General features: G+C 41.5%; 1 protein-coding gene across 2 annotated transcripts in view; it reads right to left on the reverse strand.

The window, feature by feature from the left end:
* The window catches only part of LOC129695625 (nuclear cap-binding protein subunit 1), a 59156-nt gene that overhangs the window by 25584 nt on the left and 12091 nt on the right, over positions 1-21481 (reverse strand). For both annotated transcript variants that reach the window (XM_055632746.1, XM_055632745.1), the window contains exons 7-12: positions 17872-17941; positions 15550-15765; positions 11877-11974; positions 8217-8280; positions 4300-4410; positions 2492-2556 (exon numbers count right to left, since the gene is read on the reverse strand). In XM_055632746.1, the coding sequence (XP_055488721.1) occupies positions 2492-2556; positions 4300-4410; positions 8217-8280; positions 11877-11974; positions 15550-15765; positions 17872-17941 (624 nt within the window). The remainder of the gene's footprint in view (positions 1-2491; positions 2557-4299; positions 4411-8216; positions 8281-11876; positions 11975-15549; positions 15766-17871; positions 17942-21481) is intronic.

A 21481-nucleotide genomic window follows, 5' to 3' on the forward strand; every position in this document is an offset into this window, starting at 1 on the left:
CCCCAGATACCCTCCAGTTTAAAGCCCTTCAAACACAAGAGGGGAACCCAGAAAAGAGTTCCCTGTGTCAGTTGGTACTGAGACTAACTACCGCTATTCAGTTAAACCCTGACCGGCCCCAGATCAATACTGACCCCCAATCACCAGTTAGAGTGAACCAAATTATCAAACAATGTAAAGAAACGTATTTGGAACATTGGGATAAAGAAACCAAAAGCCAAAGCAGATTAGAATGTTACCGTTCCCTAAAAAGAGATTATAAATTGGCAGACTATCTCTCAACTGTTAGAGACATACAGAGAGAGAGAGAGAGAGACGGACAGAGAGACGGACAGAGAGAGAGACAGAGACAGACAGAGACAGACAGAGACAGACAGAGACAGACAGAGACAGACAGAGACAGACAGAGACAGACAGAGACAGACAGAGACAGACAGAGACAGACAGAGACAGACAGAGAGAGACAGAGACAGACAGAGACAGACAGAGACAGACACACAGAGAGAGAGACACAGAGAGAGAGACACAGAGAGAGAGACACAGAGAGAGAGACACAGAGAGAGAGACACAGAGAGAGAGAGACAGAGAGAGAGAGAGACAGAGAGAGAGAGAGAGAGAGAGAGAGACAGAGAGAGAGAGAGAGAGAGAGAGAGAGAGAGAGACAGAGACAGAGAGAGACAGAGAGAGACACTAAGAAATTAATATTGAATTGCTAAACTTGCTATTGTGTTGTACTGCTTACAGCTGCAAGAACGTGTAGCAATCAATAAAGGGCTATAGGCCTATTGCGAGTTTATGTATAGGGACATATCTATCCATGCACTGTATAATTGTATTTATACATGCATTTTATAATGTCATGTTTTATACTTTGGCAATATAACAATGCATTTTTCTATCATGCCAATGACGTTTTTAAATTGAAATTGAATTGAATTGAGAGACAGAGAGAGACGGGAAGAGTGAGAGACGGGGAGCGAGAGAGAGACGGGGGAGAGAGAGAGACGGGGAGAGAGAGAGCGAGAGAGAGAGAGAGAGAGAGAGAGATGGAGGGAGAGCGAGGGGAGAGACAGAGAAGAGGGAGAGCGCAGGACGTAGAGACGGGGGAGAGAGAGACGGGGAGAGAGAGAGAGAGACGAGGAGAGAGAGAGAAAGATCGAGAGAGAGAGAGAGAGAGAGAGAGAGAGAGACGGGAGAGCGAGAGAGAGACGGGGGAGAGAGGAGAGAGAGAGAGGGAGAGCGAGAGAGAGAGGGGAGGAGAGAGAGAGAGAGAGAGGGGAGAGAGAGAGAGAGAGAGAGAGAGAGAGAGAGAGAGAGAGAGCGAGAGAGAGACGGGGAGAGAGAGAGAGAGAGGGGAGAGAGAGAGAGACGGGGAGAGAGAGAGAGAGAGGAGAGAGAGAGACGGGGAGAGAGAGGAGAGAGAGAGAGAGGGGGACCACTTTTATTAAAGAAGGCGGACATCATGGATGTCTGAGAATGGAATGGGAGCAAGGTTTATTTGCAAGTGACAGGGTGGGAGGAAGTGCAGTCCAGATAACCGTGGGAATCGATCGGTTTGTAGTAGATGTTAGTCAATAGTCTGTCGCCTGTGATGATCGATGCAGTCATCGATATTGTGGAGCAAGAGCTGGGGGATGGTGCAAGTGTACATTTGCAACAAGGACTGTCCCCCCTCCTGACTGTACCTTTGGATCAAGGAACAACAATGTAACCAACAAAAAGGCAGGTGTGTCTGGGATCCTTGTGAGTGCCCATGGCTACACCTTTATCTTAACGAAAGTGAGAGGAGTCAAAAGAGAAGTTGTTGAGAGCGAGGACAAGTTCAACCAGGCGAGAGTGTTAGTAGAGGGAAATTGATTGGGTCTCTGATCAAGGAAGACCAGGAGGGTCTCGAGATCCTCCTAGTGGGGTATTCCGGTCTAAAGGCGTCTATGGGGAAAGATGGGGCAATGGGATCCTGGGAATTGAAAGTTATTGAAGTTGAAGGGCGTGTGAGGTGGAGTCAATATATTTGAAGATGTTTTCAGAGTGACATAAGCAGGTAGAAACAATGGTATCACTAATTAGATCATTCAGAACATGCAATGTAGACAAAAATTCTGGAGAAACTCTGCCGGTGAGGCAGCATCTATGGAGCGAAGGAAATAGGCAACGTTTCGGGTCGAGACCCTTCTTCAGACTGATGTGAGGGTGGGGAGGGGCGGGAAGAAACGTTGCCTATTTCCTGCCTCGACCCGAAACATTGCTTATTTCCATCGCTCCATAGATGTTGCCCCACCCGCTGAGTTTATCCAGCATTTTTATCTACCTTTGATTTTCCAGCATCTGCAGTTCCTTCTTAAACAATCAGAACATGCAGATCATTTAGATTATTAATATTGCCTTTACAATCTTGACCAGCATCACGTTTATATTAAAATTCTAAAAGTTGAACCAAAAGTAATTACATCACCCAAAATCATTTTTACAACTTTGTGCTGATCATAATTACCTGTCCACGCAAATTGTATTCATAAAATCGATCCGCATGTATAACATCTCTGTAGCTTGTGCAAGCTGATTAACCAGTTAAGTCAAATAGTCCAAGAATTCAGTAAATATGCAAAATCAGTTTTGAAGAGGGAACAGTAACAAGATTATCAATTTGTGAAGAGGAAATCAAAGTCTCAATCACAGATCAACTCCACATAGACTTGCAACAAAAAATCGCACCCTCATTGCAATACTAGTACTACTACTACTACTACTTGAGCAAGAGGAGCAAACCACTCAAATATTACGTGGCTAAATCACACAGATTTTCATGGCATCATTTTAAACTCAAGTTTGTTACTTTCTCGGCTAGGACAATTTCATGGACAAATTCTCTTCAGCATTAATGTAGGTATAGATTTTGGATAAGGCCCTAAAACGAATGGGCAGCTGGTGATTTATGTTGCAGAAGTATGCTTACACCCATACAATTAACCTTGTCCTCAACAAATTACAATAGAAAGATTCAACTACAATAATGATCAAAGAGAAAAGATTAAAAGGTAGATACTGACAAAAGTATAACAATAATTAATGTGTAGGAAGGAACGTTTCAGGTTGAGACCCTTCTTCAGACCCATTCAGACCCCGGATTTGAGTATAGGAGCAGGGAGGTTCTACTGCAGTTGTACAGGGTCTTGGTGAGACCACACCTGGAGTATTGCGTACAGTTTTGGTCTCCAAATCTGAGGAAGGACATTATTGCCATAGAGGTAGTGCAGAGAAGGTTCACCAGACTGATTCCTGGGATGTCAGGACTGTCTTATGAAGAAAGACTGGATAGACTTGGTTTATACTCTCTAGAATTTAGGAGATTGAGAGGGGATCTTATAGAAACTTACAAAATTCTTAAGGGGTTGGACAGGCTAGATGCAGGAAGATTGCTCCCGATATTGGGGAAGTCCAGGACAAGGGATCACAGCTTAAGGATAAGGGGGAAATCCTTTAAAACCGAGATGAGAAGAACGTTTTTCACACAGAGAGTGGTGAATCTCTGGAACTCTCTGCTGCAGAGGGTAGTCGAGGCCAGTTCATTGGCTATATTTAAGAGGGAGTTAGATGTGGCCCTTGTGACTAAGGGGATCAGAGGGTATGGAGAGAAGGCAGGAACGGGATACTGAGTTGGATGATCAGCCATGATCATATTGAATGGCGGTGCAGGCTCGAAGGGCCGAATGGCCTACTCCTGCACCTAATTTCTATGTTTCTAGGTTTCATTCCGTCTATGCAGACAGTCTGAAGAAGGGTCTCGACCCGAAACGCTACCCATTCCTTCTATCCAGAGATGCTGCCTGTCCCGCTGAGTTACTCCAGCATTTTGCGGCAAAATCAGTGACTGGAAAATAAGACTCATTTTTAAAGTATCATGTAATTTGAAGATATATGAATATACCTACAACCATGACATACTAACAGACAAGAACATTCAAATCTATCTCTTTCCACAGATGCAACCCGATTTGCTGACGTCCTCCACTTTTTTAACCTTCATTACTGTTCCCATTACTGTGGCAATACAACATATATACTGTGACTAAAACTTTAAAAGCATCCCAAGTTGCTGCACAGCACAGCACGTAATTTGGAGTGCACAAAGTCACCAGGCAAGCCAGCAGTATCAGAGGCTGTGAAAAACAGAATCTCAGACTATTTCTCTAGTTGTTAGAGCAGGAAGATTTCACCACAAGACATTTAAAGTATTCCTCATGCTTTCTCCTGTCATTTTTCGCATGGAGATGACCTGAACTAACATTTCAAAAAGGATACGACTTGTGGCAACGAGCCAGGCTGCAGTTTGCAGAGTTCAATCAACAAAGTGGTATACATGACTTCAATGTGAGGGGGAAGAGGCAACCGGAAAAGTTCTCCAAATACAACCTATCAAACAATGAGGCGCATTGTTGTAAAACACTTCTTGTAGTTTACTGAAAGCAAATAGAAATTCATACACAAGTGCATTCAAATATTTATGGAGCCACAATGACCACTCTGCAACTTAGCTAAAACATCAAATGCAGAGATGTTAAATGTCAATTTCTCTTTTTAATGTGGTCACATACACCTTAAATCATTTTATCGTTGCTTACCCTCCAAGCATCAGTTTTCTTTCATAATTTTCCCCACGTTATTGAAATCTATAAAATGCGTAACATTTTGGCAGATTATCTCTTTTTATTTATGCCAGCATTTATTGCCCGTTTGTTAATGTCTTTGAGGAAGCTGCGAGTTTCTTGAATCACTGCAGTTTTTTGGTTATGATGTCTTATGATGCTGCGATGTAGCATGTTACAGGATTTAGATGCAACAATGAAGGAGGGAATAGCAATATATTTATCTGCACAATGGATGATGTGCGACTTGGGATAAGCTTCCATGCACATGCTGCCCATGTCCTTCGAGAAGGTGCTAGAAGACCTCTCAGAACCCACAAAAACAAATGGAAGCAAGTCATTCTTGATCTAAAGAAACTACCTAACAAGAAAGGTCATGATTTGGGAGATGCAAATGGAATACATTGGGCTAATAATTGCAATGGACTTTGTTTGAAACCAGTCATGTTGCACTGCCAGCGAACGACACCAACTGGTCCAGAACGCAGCCGCCCGACTCATCACCCACACCAAATCCTGGCATCACATCACTTCAGTCCTCAAACAACTTCACTGGCTTCCCATCTCCCACCGGATCAACTACAAAATCCTGGTCCTCACCTACAAAGCCCTCCACCAACTTTGAGGGGGGGGGGGGGGGGGGGGGGGGGACCTCCTCTCCCCCTACCAACCCTCACGGTTAAAATGCGGTTTTCTCCTGCCTGTCCGTGATATATTTTCTCGGGCTGCTAACTAATTCTGAAGAATTGTTCCACCTGCTGTTCTGTGAATTTCTTTTTTTTTTTTAAACCCCGGGCCAATTTCAGTGCTGGAGTAAAATAAAAATCATCTTCTAACGCCGTAAACGCCGACAACCGGGACGGATTTCACGTACGGGACAGCTAAAGGCAAGCCATTTATTTTATTTCTCGAGTTATTACTGAAAATGTTCAAAAATCAGACAAAACTTTTAAAGACGACTGTCTTTTGCTGATGACATCACAATGGGTCTGCTTGCTGCCGTCATCCTCGTGCTGCGATGTGGGAGCTGGGATGGGTCGGCTGGCCATTTCAATCACATTCATTCCCCCCCCCCTCCTCCTCCATGGTGCCCCCCCCCCCCCGTTATTCAAAAGGTATGTTACATAACCTACTCCGGAGATGAAGTCGCCGAATATGCAGTCTTTGGTCCTTTGAGCTTGGGGTCCTCGGGTCGCGCATGGGGTGGGGGAGGTTTGCCTGCTGCTTTTATTTTTCTCTGCTGCAGCCAATGCTGAAGAATTGTTCCGACTGCTGGTCTGTGAATTTCTTTTTTTTTTAAACCACGGGCCAATTTCAGTGCTGGAGTAAAATAAAAATCATCTTCTAACGCCGTAAACGCCGACAACCGGGACGGATTGAAATGTTCAAAAATCAGCAAAACTTTTAAAGATGTCTTTTGGATGTCATATCTGGCTTGCTGCCGTCAGCTCCCCCTCCCTCCCCCCGTTATTCAAAAGACAGATGAAGTCGCCGAACATGTAGGGTCGCCAGAGGGGTGCGTTCGGGGGGAGGTTGCCAGATTGGACCTGGGCTGGAGCGCCGCTGAAGTGAGGGAGCATCTTCGGGAACCTGCCCTGTGCGCCGCGCGCCATCTCTCTGTGCCTCTGCCCTCTCTCCCCCCTCCTTTCTCTTTCCCCCTCCCTCTCCCCCCACCTGCCCCTCTCCCTCTCAGTCTCTGCCCCCCATACGCGCCTGCGAATTGGGGGCTATGTGTGAGTGGATAGGGCAGGGATGGGGTAAAAGGAGCGAATTAATAATATTAGCATAATATCCAGGGGGTTAGTGTATGTGTGTGTGTGTGTGTGTGGGGGGGGGGGGGGTTAGTGTGTGTGTGAGTGTGACGCCACAGGCCCCCCCCTCCCCCCACCGGCAACCGCGTGTTGAGGGGATGGTACCCAATGGGTCCCACATGGTCTAGCATTACATTAAAATATCATGAATAAAATTGTGAGTGTATATTTTGAATGAGACTGCCGCAGAAGTCCGGCTCCTGAACCCGCCTAATTAATGGGTGAGGGCAGTTCCTGTGGGTTCCTCCGTTTACTGAACCCCACTGACTGCCAGTGTGCAGAGTGGGAGTCACAGCCATAGTGGGACAGGGGCAGTGACAGGAAAATGCCTAACCCTAACTCGCCCCCCCCTTCCAGAGCTGCCCACGGCTGGAGCTGGAGCTGCTTTGGGCCCGGCTGCGGACTGCGTATGTGTGGCCGCTCAGAGCGTCCATCTCGGCCAGCATGCCCTTCTGGATCATCACAGTGATGATGGTGGGGAGCAGTACTGCCCTGCCCGCCGCCCGGGCCGCCTTCAGCACCCCCATAGCACCGGCTCCATCAGTCCACCCGCTCGTTCACTGCAACACCAGCGGCCCGACAGCCCGACCGACCATTCTCAGCACCCACCGGCGGCCCGACCAACCACTCACCGGCAGCCCGATCGATCTTTCACAGGATTCACCGGCCTAACGACACTTCACAGCATCCACCGGCCTACCGACAGCCCGACCGATCCTTCACAGCATCCACCGGTCTACCGACAGACTGATCAACTGACTGACTGACCGACCGACTTCTGACTGACTTCCAACTGACCCTAATCCTAACCCTAACTCTACATTTGTTATTTATCATTTTTATTTAACAGTTCACATAGAAAGTTTATAAAGATAAATCAATTGTAAAACAAATTATCAGCAAGGTTAGCATTACCTTTATTCCTTGGAAACCTTGCTATTGTTTTGATATAATTAGGAGGCAGCCAAGATCCCAGAGTGCTCACTGCCTAGCTACCATGAAACAAAGCGCATGAATAGTCAATTTCCGTCCAACGCCATGTCAAACGTGCACTGATTGGACAATTACTACTCGGAAAATTGGAGCTTTTTCTCATATTTTAAAAATATGTGCAGGTTTTGTTCTAGGCGAGTTTCAGGTATGATTTTTATAATATTTTTACACAATATGTTAAAAATTCAGGTAGTCACGTAATTTGGGTCACAAACCTAAACAAAAAAGCACCTCGGCCCACAGCCTAGATCTCGGTTTTTAAATTCCAGCCCTCTTGATATAAATGCTAGCATTGAATTTGCCTTCCTTATTACCGATTCGACTTGCAAATTAACTTTTGCAAGTCCCTTGCACCTCTGATTTCTAAATTCTCTCTCTGGTCTGCATCTAATTTTAAATGCCAATACATCGGGTCATATCAGTTCATCAAAACTCCATTGTTAACTATATTTTTTCAGTTTTACATCAATGACAAAATAGTGCTCTGTATAATGGTCCTGGACTACATCAGAAAATATGGTGTTTTCATAGCAGTCCCCAAGAAATGCAACTGCTTGCTTTTTGTCAGTCTAACAAAAACATTCACTTCCACCATATTAATCCCTGAATGCAAAACCCTGACATAGTCCAAGATTCTATAAACTGAAGAAAACTCCAAAAACTAAGAATTTTATAACTTGACCCACCTTTACGCCAGTATTTATTAGATAAACAATATTTCTAGTAAATAAAATACAAGTTACCAACTTCCATTACAAAAGGTTCATACCTCCACTATGTGGTAATTCAGGGGAATCTTGTTTTTTCCAGGATAGCTGAGCAACTGTGCAGCACTGTCAGTGAAGACAGACAAAGCAAATGAATATACAGAAATATAAATATAAATTGATATTCTTGTGCAAAGTTAAAATCTGCCTTGCTATATCTATAACCATATAACCATATAACAATTACAGCACGGAAACAGGCCATCTCGGCCCTACAAGTCCGTGCCGAACATCTTTTTCCCCTTAGTCCCACCTGCCTGCACTCGTACCATAACCCTCCATTCCCTTCTCATCCATATGCCTATCCAATTTATTTTTAAATGATACCAACGACCCTGCCTCCACCACTTCCACTGGAAGCTCATTCCACACCGCTACCACTCTCTGAGTAAAGAAGTTCCCCCTCATGTTACACCTAAACTTCTGTCCCTTAATTCTGAAGTCATGCCCTCTTGTTTGAATCTTCCCTATTCTCAAAAGGGAAAAGCTGATCCACATCAACTCTGTCTATCCATCTCATCATTTTAAAGACCTCTATCAAGTCCCCCCTTAACCTTCTGCACTCCAGAGAATAAAGACCTAACTTATTCAACCTTTCTCTATAACTTAGTTGTTGAAACCCATGCAACATTCTAGTAAATCTCCTCTGTACTCTCTCTATTTTGTTGACATCCTTCCTATAATTTGGCGACCAAAATTGTACTCAATGCTCTGCCTTGTATAAAGGCTAGCATACCAAAGCTCTGATTTATAAAGGCTTTCTTTACCACCCTATCTATATGAGATTCCACCTTCAAGGAACTATGCACGGTTATTCCCAGATCCCTCTGTTCAACTGTATTCTTCAATTCCCTACCATTTACCATGTACGTCCTATTTTGATTTGTCCTGCCAAGGTGTAGCACCTCACATTTATCAGCATTAAACTCCATCTGCCATCTTTCAGCCCATTCTTCCAAATGGCCTAAATCACTCTGTAGACTTTGGAAATCTTCTTCATTATCCACAACACCCCCTATGTTGGTATCATCTGCATACTTACTAATCCAATTTACCACACCTTCATCCAGATCATTGATGTACATGACAAACAACAAAGGACCCAACACCGATCCCTGAGGCACCCCACTAGTCACCTGCCTCCAACCCGACAAACAACCATCCACCATTACCCTCTGGCTTCTCCCATTCAGCCACTGTTGAATCCATCTTGCTACTCCTGCATTTATACCCAACAGTTGAACCTTCTTAACCAACCTTCCATGAGGAACCTTGTCAAAGTCCTTACTAAAGTCCATATAGACAACATCCACTGCTTTACCCTCGTCAATTTCCCTAGTAACCTCTTCAAAAAATTCAAGAAGATTAGTCAAACATGACCTTCCAGGCACAAATCCATGCTGACTGTTCCTAATCAGACCCTGTTTATCCAGATGCTTATATATATTATCTCTAAGTATCTTTTCCATTAATTTGCCCACCACTGAAGTCAAACTAACAGGCCTATAATTGCTAGGTTTACTCTTAGAACCCTTTTTAAACAATGGAACAACATGCGCAGTACACCAATCCTCGGGGACTATTCCCGTTTCTAATGACATTTGAAATATTTCTGTCATAGCCCCGGCTATTTCTACACTAACTTCCCTCAATGTCCTAGGGAATATCCTGTCAGGACCTGGAGACTTATCCACTTTTATATTTTTCAAAAGTGTCAGTACTTCTTTTACTTTGAAACTCATAGTATCCATAGCTACTATACTAGTTTCCCTTACCTCACATAATTCAATATCCTTCTCCTTGGTGAATACCGAAGAAAATAAATTGTTCAATATCTCCCCCTTCTCTTTTGGCTCTACAGATAGCTGTCCACTCTTTCTCTCCAATGGACCAATTTTATCCCTCGCTATCCTTTTGCTATTAATATAGCTGTAGAAACCTTTGGATTTACTTTCACCTTACTTGGCAAAGCAACCTCATGTCTTCTTTTAGCTTTTCTAATTTCTTTCTTAAGATTATTTTTACATTCCTTATATTCCTCAAGCACCTCATTTACTTCATGCTGCCTATAATTATTGTAGATCTCCCTCTTTTTCCAAATAAGATGTCCAATTTCCCTTGAAAACCAGGGCTCTTTCCAATTTTTACTGTTTCCTTTCAACCGAACAGGAACATAAAGATTCTGTACTCTTAAAATTCCCCTTTAAATGTCCTCCATTTCTCTTCTACATCTTTCCCATAAAACAAAATGTCCCAGTTAACTCCTTTTAAATCATTTCGCATCTCATCAAAGTCAGCCTTTCTCCAACTCAACCCTAGGTCCAGTTCTGACCCTCTCCATAAATATATTGAAACTAATGGTATTGTGATCACTGGACCCGAAGTGCTCCCCAACGCATACCTCCGCCACCTGTCCAGTCTCATTTCCTAACAGGAGGTCCAACACTGCCCCTCCTCTAGTAGGTACCTATGTATTGCTGCAAAAAACTATCCTGCACACATTTTACAAACTCCAAACCATCCAGCCCATTTACCGAATGTGTTTCCCAGTCTATGTGTGGAAAGTTGAAATCTCCCACAATCACTACTTTGTGCTTACTACTAATATCTGCTATCTCCTTGCATATTTGCTCTTCCAATTCTCGATCCCCATTTGGCGGTCTATAATACACCCCTATAAGTGTTGCTACACCTTTCCCACTTCTCAGTTCCACCCAAATAGCCTCCCTAGATGAGCCCTCCAATCTATCCTGCCAAAGCACTGCTGTAATATCTTCCCTGACTAACAATGCAACACCTCCACCTCTTGCCCCTCCAATTCTATCACACCTGAAGCAACGAAATCCTGGAATATTTAGTTTCCAATCACAGCCCTCCTGCAACCATGTTTCATAGATCGCCACAACATCATACTTCCAGGTGTCTATCCAGACTCTAAGCTCATCCACCTAGCTCCTAGCATTAAAATATGCACATTTAAGAAACCCCCCGCCTCTTATTCTCTGTTTATTTCCTTTTTTTTCTTTTTCCTCTTGTGCCCGAGTGCTTCCCTTTTCTGCTTCCTGCCTCCCATTCTGTCTACTAGCTTTCTCTATTTGAGTCCCTCGCCCCAACCTATCTAGTTAGTAGTTTTACTGCCAAGATCAATTATTAGACATTGAAGAATGGACTTATGATAATTGAACACCGTTACATATAATTACATTTATGGTTGCTGTTTATTACTGGCTACGACGATACATTTAAACTATTCTTCCCACCTTTATAATCTTTCATGCATACGCTTTAATATACAGTAGAACTCCAATAATCAGTTATCTCATTGTTTAGAAATTCCAATGGTCCACTGAAACTCACAGGGTCTTTCTTGCACTCCATTGAAACTCGCCAGGTTCTCTTTCCAACACCCCTTTGAAACTTACTAGGTTCACTGGGAAATTTATATTACTGCGTAACATCTTTAAAAACTTAAAATAAGATTGTGCTGAAATTCTTATTAGAATAGCAGCCTATAGTGTAGAAAAACTGCTATTTACAGCATTACCAAAATCATGAATGTGCATGACTAATGGGGGTTTTACTGTACACAATTAATTTATATCCACTTATTTCTCAACCAATAAGAAAATGTTATCGTAGGAATTAAAAAGGATGGACCTTACCATGTTTTCCTTTCCTTCCAATGAGATTTGATAATACAACGGAGATTCTCTTCAATTACAAATCTCTCAACAGAGTGGCTGCCAGGCATGACTGGACCCTAAAGCAAGAGATAACAACATGAATGTGATTTTTTTTTTAAACTGTTATTTTTTTAATGTAGCTATTATTCACAGCATCCATGCAACCAAGACAACTGACCATAAATCAAAAATATTATGCTTAAAACTGAAGTCTAACAAAACTGCAGTTCAAGATCTGAACATCTTGCACAGGTAGATTAAACTACTTTAAGATTGCCAGATATTATCAACAAAGGACTCAAAATAAATGCATTTTAATAATGAAAATGTGTTTAATAACTGAACAGATATTACACATATTCAAAACTAGTTTGAAAAGAAGAGGGATGAGGAGGTTACAGAATAATTTAGTGGGTCAAAGCCAGGACAAATGTATCATAAGCAGTCAGATCACTTTTTGCTCAGGATCTGAGTATTCCTGCGCAAAGGAACAGGTTAGCTTTGAGAAACAATAGATAAATTGAACAACAGTAACCAGTCTAGATAATGGTGAAATAATAACACATAAATTTCTCATTGTGATAAAATATTCTGACCAACAATTCAACATCAGTCATTATATAATACCACTTACACACATCCTCTTACAAGCTTGCTAATCTATATCAGCTCCCAGTTCATCAATACCTTTGTTTAAAGTTTCATACTCACATAAAACTCACTCCACCTTTACTATAACCCTCAAAAATCTTTACATTCCTCTTACTTTGGACTTTTGCACACCTTCCACATACTTCACACCAGAAAACCAGAAAATGGCTGTGGTTTTATTCGTGCTGTATGAATCTATCTATGGCCGAATCTTTGATTTCTTTCCCCTACATTTATCTCCCCTTTGTATCCCTCTTTATGACCAGGTTTTTAGTTACCTTGGTTTAGTTATCTTTGGTTCTGCTTAGATTTCTCAAATCTGTGATGCATCCACGTAACATTTTACCATATTAAAAGCATGATATAAATGCAAGTTGTTGTTGTCGAGCATTCATAAAATCACTATACAAAAGCACTTAAAAATACTTGTGCCAACACACCATTTACACTTAGACATGACTCCAGATCTCAATGCTGCTAAAAATCCATCACAAAATACATAAAGGATACTTTAATTATCTGCACAAAACAAATATCAATTGTATCCTTCCCATATATCATCCTTTTGGCCATATTTGTAGAAGCCTGCAAGGCAAATGTCATTGAGACCTATGGGTTTCGGGTCCCTACAAGTGGGATCCAGCAAGTTAGTAGTAAAGACTTACTGATTTACTTCCTAGGTGGAATATACCATGCTTTGCCATGGACTTAATTCAGATCAGGCAAATTATTACAAAGAACAAAATCAAGACAAAATCAACAGGTTTATTGTTGATCACATTTTACCACCAACCCATTTTACCACCAACCCACATTTGACCACCAACCCAAAAATAGTTGTGTAAAATTGTACCAAAACAATTAAAGGATCGAAAAGGCAATAAAGAATTACACCAAATTAGCTGTTCTAACATGATGGAAAATATTAAAAACAGATGATTTAATCCAATGTGAAATAGCAATTAAGACTGGGCCCAAAACTTTATTTGCTCCAGCTGGTCAGACAAGTTAGCATTCTCGTGAATCTTTTTGCACTGTCATTAAACTGGAATGGGTGCAAAAAAGATTTACGAAGATGTTACTGGGACTGGAAGGTTTCTATTATAAGGAGAGGTTGGGTCTTCTTTCCTGGAGCGTATGGGGCTGAGGGTGACTTTATAGTGGTTTATAAAATCAAAGAGAAGCATAGATAAAGTAAATAGTCAATAGTCTTTTCCGCATGGTTCTGGAACATTAAACTAGCGTTTAAGTTGAGAGGGAAAAGATTCTAAAGGGACTTGGTGGGGGGCAACTTTTTCCATGCAGAGGGTGGTGGATATCTGCAAAGAGCAGCCAGACGAAGTGGTGGAGTTGGGTACAATTATAATTTAGAAGACACCCGAACAGTTACAAGGATATGATAAGTTTGGAGTGATGTGGGCCAGGTGTAGACAAGTGGGACCTGCACAGTTAGGTAACTTGGTCAGCACGGACGGGTGGTGCCGAAAGGATTGTTTATATACTGTATGATTCCTTAAGTTTTCTTTCCGTTGCCACTGTTGGCCCAGGCATATCTGCAGTCAGAGCTCTATTCCGAGGAAAACATTTTTGCAAGGGTATTAATGATTTTTTGAAGATAAAGTAAGATTTTTTTGTGTGTTATGAACTAATGAGGGGCAGGTAAGTGTGAGGGACAAGATAAGTAATAAGAATATTGCAGTCTTTAGTATGTGCAACCACATACATGAGCAGCACATCTCGTAAAACTCAAGGCAGAGAGTCCATTTCCATCTTCCCAATGTTCCAGGAATTATTATGGAAACGTTTCAGCTTTAATCACAACTTATGTAAAATTATCTATTGTTCAATAGCCCATGTTTGGCTGTTAGGTTTCCAAAACAAAATAACTACCTATTAAAATGTCATTAATTATCACCATCAAAACTATTAAAGATCATATTAAAACTGATGCATATATATGAACAAAGGCCCAGAATTTGCAGTCAGCAGCGAAACAATGACGCTTAAGCTGAACTTGAAGAAAGCTGCCCTAAAGATTTAGCTACCTGTTGCTGTCAAGCATTAATTCAAATGAGCCCCTGATATCCAGCTACTGTGATGTTGTTAAGCTGGCTAAGCATCCAATCGCATTAAGATTTCTCAGACAGCATAAGGCACATATTTTTAAATTACTTTTTAAACATTATACAGATTGCTAAATAAAAAATTGGAACATACACATAAAAGAAAGAAAGACTTGCATTTATATAGCATCTTTCATGTCTCTTTCATAACGTCCCAAATCGCTTTACAGCCAATGAAGTACGTTTGAAGTGTTGTCACTGTTCTAATGTAAGAAATATGTAACATGTGATTAAGGTAGCAACTCAAATACCACATTTTAAAAAATCTATCATATTTTGAAAAATTTAAGGGATTGATAACACAATTACATAATTGTTTAGGACCCAGTAGCTAGTTAAGCAATAATTGTGGCTTAATATGCCATTAAAGACTCTTAAATCTCATGCAATAAAATACAGGATTTCAGGCTATTTTTCAGGGGGACTATTTTGTACATTGGTTAAATTCTCTCAATCATGAAGGCTGCAACTGCACAGCCAACAGAGAACGTTTGAATCACTGACAGCAACTTCAAAATTTCCAGATTGAAATACATTTACAAGCCAGAAAATCAAAGTTACTGTGAATATCATGAAGTAATAATGGCAAAAGCAGGTAGTTTTACCATCACTACTATTGCAAAATCTGGGCACAAATATTCAGTTATTCCACTCAAATGTTTAATAATTGATTATGCATTGAATATTTGAAATCATTAAATGTGTGCATTCACATATCCAACAACTTGCATCTGTATCATGATTCTAATGCTAAATACCTTCCAGGCACTGCACAGAAAGTAGAATCAGAACAAGAATCTGCCACTTTTCAGCAACAAATCCAAACTGAAGCTCATATTGTGGTGACCAACAACTGTGTAAAATAAGCTACTGCATACCTCAGGGGCATCTGTGTAGTCGAACATTCTGAAAACAACAAGTGGCACAGGATAGATAGAGTCCTTTGTGTGAGGAGGTGGAGTGAACGGTGGCAGATTGTGCTGCAAGGCCTCACAGAGGACACTATCGAAAGCCAAATACGGTCTCAAGATATGTTTCTCCTGCCAACGATCTTTTTTCAACTTCTGAATTTGTGCCCACAGACAGTCCAAGTACTGCAGCAAAAAAAAAATATTCTTCAATGATTAATCAGCCAATCATTCATGTTGAAGTGCGGAATGTGCTATTATTTTATTAAAATCTATATTACTAATAAATGTTATAGCAAAATCTCAAATCAGTTTTGAAAAAGACCAACATATTATCTGAATTATGTAGCCACAGTAGGTAAAGAAGATGGCATCAGGCAAGTAAAAAAAAGTGTAGATGAGCAAAATTAGTGTAGCTGGGCAAAATGTTCGATACGGGAAGATACACTCTCCAACACTACCCTCTGTCTTATTTTGCAAAGTAGTGATGAATCCAAACTACCCATTCCGATGCATCTTAATCTGCTGGATCAGCCTCCCCTCAACGAGTTTATCAAATGCCTTACTAAAATCCAAATATAGACAACATCCATTGCATTATCCTCACCAATCATCCTCATTATCTCCTGAAAAAAACCCAATCAATATACAATGGCATAGCTGATAGAGCTGATGCCTCACTGCGCCCGAGACCCGGGTTCAATCTCAGGTGCTGTCTGTATGGCTTTTGCACTCTGTCACCATGCAGGTTTCCCTGTGACTGAGTGTTTTCTCCAGGTGCTCTGGTTTCCCCCCCATATCCCACGCATGTGCTGGGTTTGTAAATCCTCTGTAAATTGCCTAGAATGGAGGGACCATCGGGACTTTAATGAGTACTTTGTTACTTTGTCGGAACCAGATATGTAGCGACTCTTTGCGTAGTTTATGCATTGTATGCAAAAACAAAGCATTTCATGTGACAATAGGTACATGTGACAATAATCATTTAATTGAATCATTGATTCCTTCTACGTGCCTACTTGAGTTTTCCTGCTTGCTTATATTCCTCAAAGGCTCTGTCTGATTTCATTTTCCAAAACCTTACATATGCTTGCTTTATTTTTGACCAAATTTAGAATGTCTCTGGTCACCTATGGTTATCTTACGGTGCCATAATTATCGCTCCTCCTCACTGTTGGTCCTGAATTTTAAGAAAAAGCGGGAAGCCATTTAGAACGGAGATGAGGAAACACTTTTTCACACACAGAGTTGTGAGCCTGTGGAATTCTCTGCCTCAGAGGGCGATGGAGGCCAGGTTCTCTGGATACTTTCAAGATAGAGCTAGATATGGCTCTTAAAGATAGCGGAGTCAGAGGATATGGGGAGAAGGCAGGAATGGGGTACTGATTGGGGATGATCAGCCATGATCACATTGAATGGCGGTGATGGCTCGAGGGGCCGAATGGCCTACTCCTGCATCTATTGTCTATTGAACTCTGACCACCTGTTACTTGATCAGATTATGGAATGTCCCTTCCCGAGAAAATAGCACAGAAGACCTGATAACTACTTCAACAAAGTATTAATCATTTCCTCCAAAATTTGACTGGTTTAGATTTCTAATTTAAAAAGATTGAATAACATTTAATTTAAAAAAAATGGTATGGAAACTTAGAACGTGTGTTAAATGGAAGAGTTACATCATGGAGTTTAGAAATTGGTGTTTACAAGCCCATGTAATTAAAGTTCTGAAATAGAATGAATTAATGATAGACGTTTCCTCAAAACAGCTACCAACTAAACTATATAGATGACTAAAGTGTACTGTAACCTGGGAAAGGATCTTGCACAACAAATAATTATTTGAAAAATAATTAAATGCAAGCAAATTCCTGAAGCAATGTCAATCCAAAATAAATCAGGAAGTCATTTCTAGTTACTTCAAAGTAAGTGCTGGATCGTTTCTGCATTTATTTTTTATCAATCCCAGTGCCATTTTCCTCACTTAATTGGACATGAATTACCTTGCACTTTAGAATGAATTGTCCATGTCTTGTTTCTGGGTAGGAAGAAAGGAATTGATAATGTCCCTTTCCCGAAGCTTTTCCTAGTCATTTGATCTCCCTATGGTTGTGATTTAGAAGTATCAAAGTAAACTGACTTCAATTGTTGGGAAATATCAAGCCTCCAATTGGGTCTTCCACTTAAAACAGATGCATACTGAATTAACAAAAATGCACTTAAAAAGTTGTTCCCATTTCAATAAGAAATGTATTTAAACATAGAAAATGTGTCTTCAATTACATTACTCACCTCTTCTTGTTCATGTGGTTGTTCAGCAGTCCAGCATTGTAGCATTGGAATATGATGTTTTTGACGTTTGCTACAACAGATAAAGGAAAAGATAAATATAAGCCTTGGCCCATGTACAAAGGTCTGCCCGTTGTTGATGGGAAAATTTATACATAAAATTTGCAAATCCACAAATGGCCTTAAGATATGTCCACTGAGATAAAGTACTCATAATCATACTTTATTAGCCAAGTATGTTTTGCAACATACTTGCGTCATACAAGAGCTTAGAGTCATGACCAAATACATCATAATTCAAAACAATATAGGAAAGGCCAGTTTTACACCCAACCTTTGCAGCCTCGTACTTCATTCTGCTTATCTGAACAAAAGTACGACTTTGAAAGTCTTTTCTGGAAATCAGTACAACTCCCACTTTTGTATACAGGGAGAGCTAAAGAATGCTACCAGGATTACATCATTAAAACATAGAAACATAGAAAATAGGTGCAGGAGTAGGCCATTCGGCCCTTCGAACCTGCACCGCCATTCAATATGATCATGGCTGATCATCCAACTCAGTATCCTGTACCTGCCTTCTCTCCATACCCCCTAATCCCTTTAGCCACAAGGGCCACATCTAACTCCCTCTTAAATATAGCCAATGAACTGGCCTCAACTACCCTCTGTGGCAGAGAGTTCCAGAGATTCACCACTCTCTGTGTGAAAAATGTTTTTCTCGTCTCGGTCCTAAAGGATTTCCTCTTTATCCTTAAACTGTGACCCCTTGTCCTGGACTTCCCCAACATCGTTGGAACAACTTCCTGCATCTAGCCTGCCCAACCCCTTAAGAATTTTGTAAGTTTCTATAAGATACCCCCTCAATCTTCTAAATTCTAGCGAGTACAAGCCGAGTCTATCCACTTTCTTCATATGAAAGTCCTGACATCCCAGGAATCAGTCTGGTGAACCTTCTCTGTACTCCCTCTATGGCAAGAATGTCTTTCCTCAGATTTGGAGACCAAAACTGTACACAATACTCCAGGTGTGGTCTCACCAATACCCTGTACAACTGCAGTAGAACCTCCCTGCTCCTATACTCAAATCCTTTTGCTATGAATGCTAACATACCATTCGCTTTCTTTACTGCCTGCTGCACCTGCATGCCTACTTTCAATGACTGGTGTACCATGACACCCAGGTCTCGTTGCATCTCCCCTTTTCCTAATCGGCCAACATTTAGATAATATACTTCTTTCCTGTTTTTGCCACCAAAGTGGATAACCTCACATTTATCCACATTATACTGCATCTGCCATGCATTTGCCCACTCACCCAGCCTATCCAAGTCACCTTGCAGCCTCCTAGCATCCTCCTCACAGCTAACACTGCCCCCCAGCTTCGTGTCATCCGCAAACTTGGAGATGTTGCATTCAATTCCCTCGTCCAAATCATTAATATATATTGTTAATAGCTGGGGTCCCAGCTCTGAGCCTTGCGGTACCCCACTAGTCACTGCCTGCCATTCTGAAAAGGACCCGCTTACTCCTACTCTTTGCTTCCTGTTTGCCAGCCAGTTCTCAATCCACATCAATACTGAACCCCCAATACCGTGTACTTTAAGTTTGTATACTAATCTCTTATGTGGGACCTTGTCGAAAGCCTTCTGAAAGTCCAGATATAACACATCCACTGGTTCTCCCTTATCCACTCTACTGGTTACATCCTCGAAAAATTCTATAAGATTCGTCAGACATGATTTTCCTTTCGTAAATCCATGCTGACTTTGTGCAATGATTTCACCACTTTCCAAATGTGCTGCTATCCCATCTTTAATAACTGACTCTAGCAGTTTCCCCACTACAGATGTTAGACTAACTGGTCTGTAACTCCCCATTTTCTCTCTTCCTCCCTTTTTAAAAAGTGGGGTTACTCAACCAACCATTCAATTTTCAACCAACCAATTTTCAACCATTCAACCAACCAAACACTCAACCATTCAATTTTTAAATGACCTCCGCTAATCTGGCAAGAAACCAAGTGTACTTTAATTCAAAAAAGCTCAGGAAGAATGATTGATATGGGTTTATATTGTCACGTATACCACGTGTACCAAGATACAGTGAAAAGCCTTTTTTATTAGCAAATTAAAGTGGCATTGAAGATAAATTTCTCTAGATTTGAGGATGGTTTCAGTGTATTGGAAAATAGAAGATGTAACAAAAGGGAGGGAAAATGAATTTAGATGAAGGGATTAAAAGTAGCAAGCAAATGCTCAGATGACACAAAGCTGGGTGGCAGTGTGAACTGTGTGGAGGATGCTATGAGGCTGCAGGGTGACTTGGACAGGTTGGGTGAGTGGGCAGATGCATGGCACATGCAGTTTAATATGGCTAAATTTAAGGTTATCCACTTTGGTAGCAAGAACAGGAAGGTAGATTATTATCTGAATGGTGTCAAGTTTGGAAAAGGGGAAGTACAATGAGATCTGGATGTCCTTGTTCATCAGTCACTGAAAATAAGCATGCAGGTACAGCAGGCAGTGAGGAAAGCTAATGGCACGTTGGCCTTCATAACATGAGGAGTTGAGTACAGGAGCAAAGAGGTCCTTCTGCAGTTGTACAGGGCCCCAGTGAGACTACACTTGGAGTATTGTGTGTGCAGTTTTGGTCTCCAAATTTGAGGAAGGACATTCTTGCTAATGAAGGAATGCAGCGTAGGTTCACAAGGTTAATTCCCGGGATAGCGGGACTGTCATATGTTGAAAGAATAGAGCTACTGGAATTTAAAAGGATGAGAGGGGATCCTATTAAAACATATTAGTAGAGCTAATAGGATTTGATGTTTCAATCCCTGTAGTAATTTGGCACTCTTGCCATTTGCAGTGGGATTGGAGTGGTGAAGGGTAGGGTAGGTACGTCATCGGGGTCATCAGGTGGGCACCCTCCTTCTTTGAGGTTTAATTGACAAGCCCACAACATCTCCAGAGGGCTCAACGGTGATATATGGCGTCCCAGTTACACCCCCTCAATTCCATACCCTGCTGTCTTCATCTTGCAGCCCAATTGTTATCTTTCCTTTTGATCCAAATCCAATTGCTGCTTTTTTCTGCAGAATTTGATAATGACTTGATTGCTTGTTGGAGGGAGCGACCCCTCACCTCCATTTTCTTTAATAGCCTGGTCGTAGATGTAGCAACAAATCCCCTACATCACACTTCGACAGGGAAAATCTTGGTCTTCCAGCCATTCTGGGCAGCTTCAGTTGCCAGTTCAGAGGACTTGGTCTTTTTCCTCTCATAAGTTTCTTCAACACCATCTTCCCATGGAACTGTCTAGTCCACAACGTATGCCAACTTGGCTGTTGTGGACCACGGGGCCATGTCTGGCCGGAGTGTTGTAGCCACAATGTCTGGAGGAAACACAAGCTTTTTTTCTAAGTCCACTTCCATTTTCCAATCCGAGCTCTTAAAGATAGTGGAGTCAAGGGATATGTGGAGAAGGCAGGAACAGGGTACTGATTGTGGATGATCAGCCATGATCACAGTGAATGGCGGTGCTGGCTCAAAGGACCAAATGGCCTACTCCTGCACCTACTGTCTATTGAAAGTAGGATGACACAAAGCTAGGTG

The sequence above is a fragment of the Leucoraja erinacea genome, chromosome 3 (assembly GCF_028641065.1).
Source record: "Leucoraja erinacea ecotype New England chromosome 3, Leri_hhj_1, whole genome shotgun sequence".
Lineage (NCBI taxonomy): Eukaryota > Metazoa > Chordata > Chondrichthyes > Rajiformes > Rajidae > Leucoraja > Leucoraja erinaceus.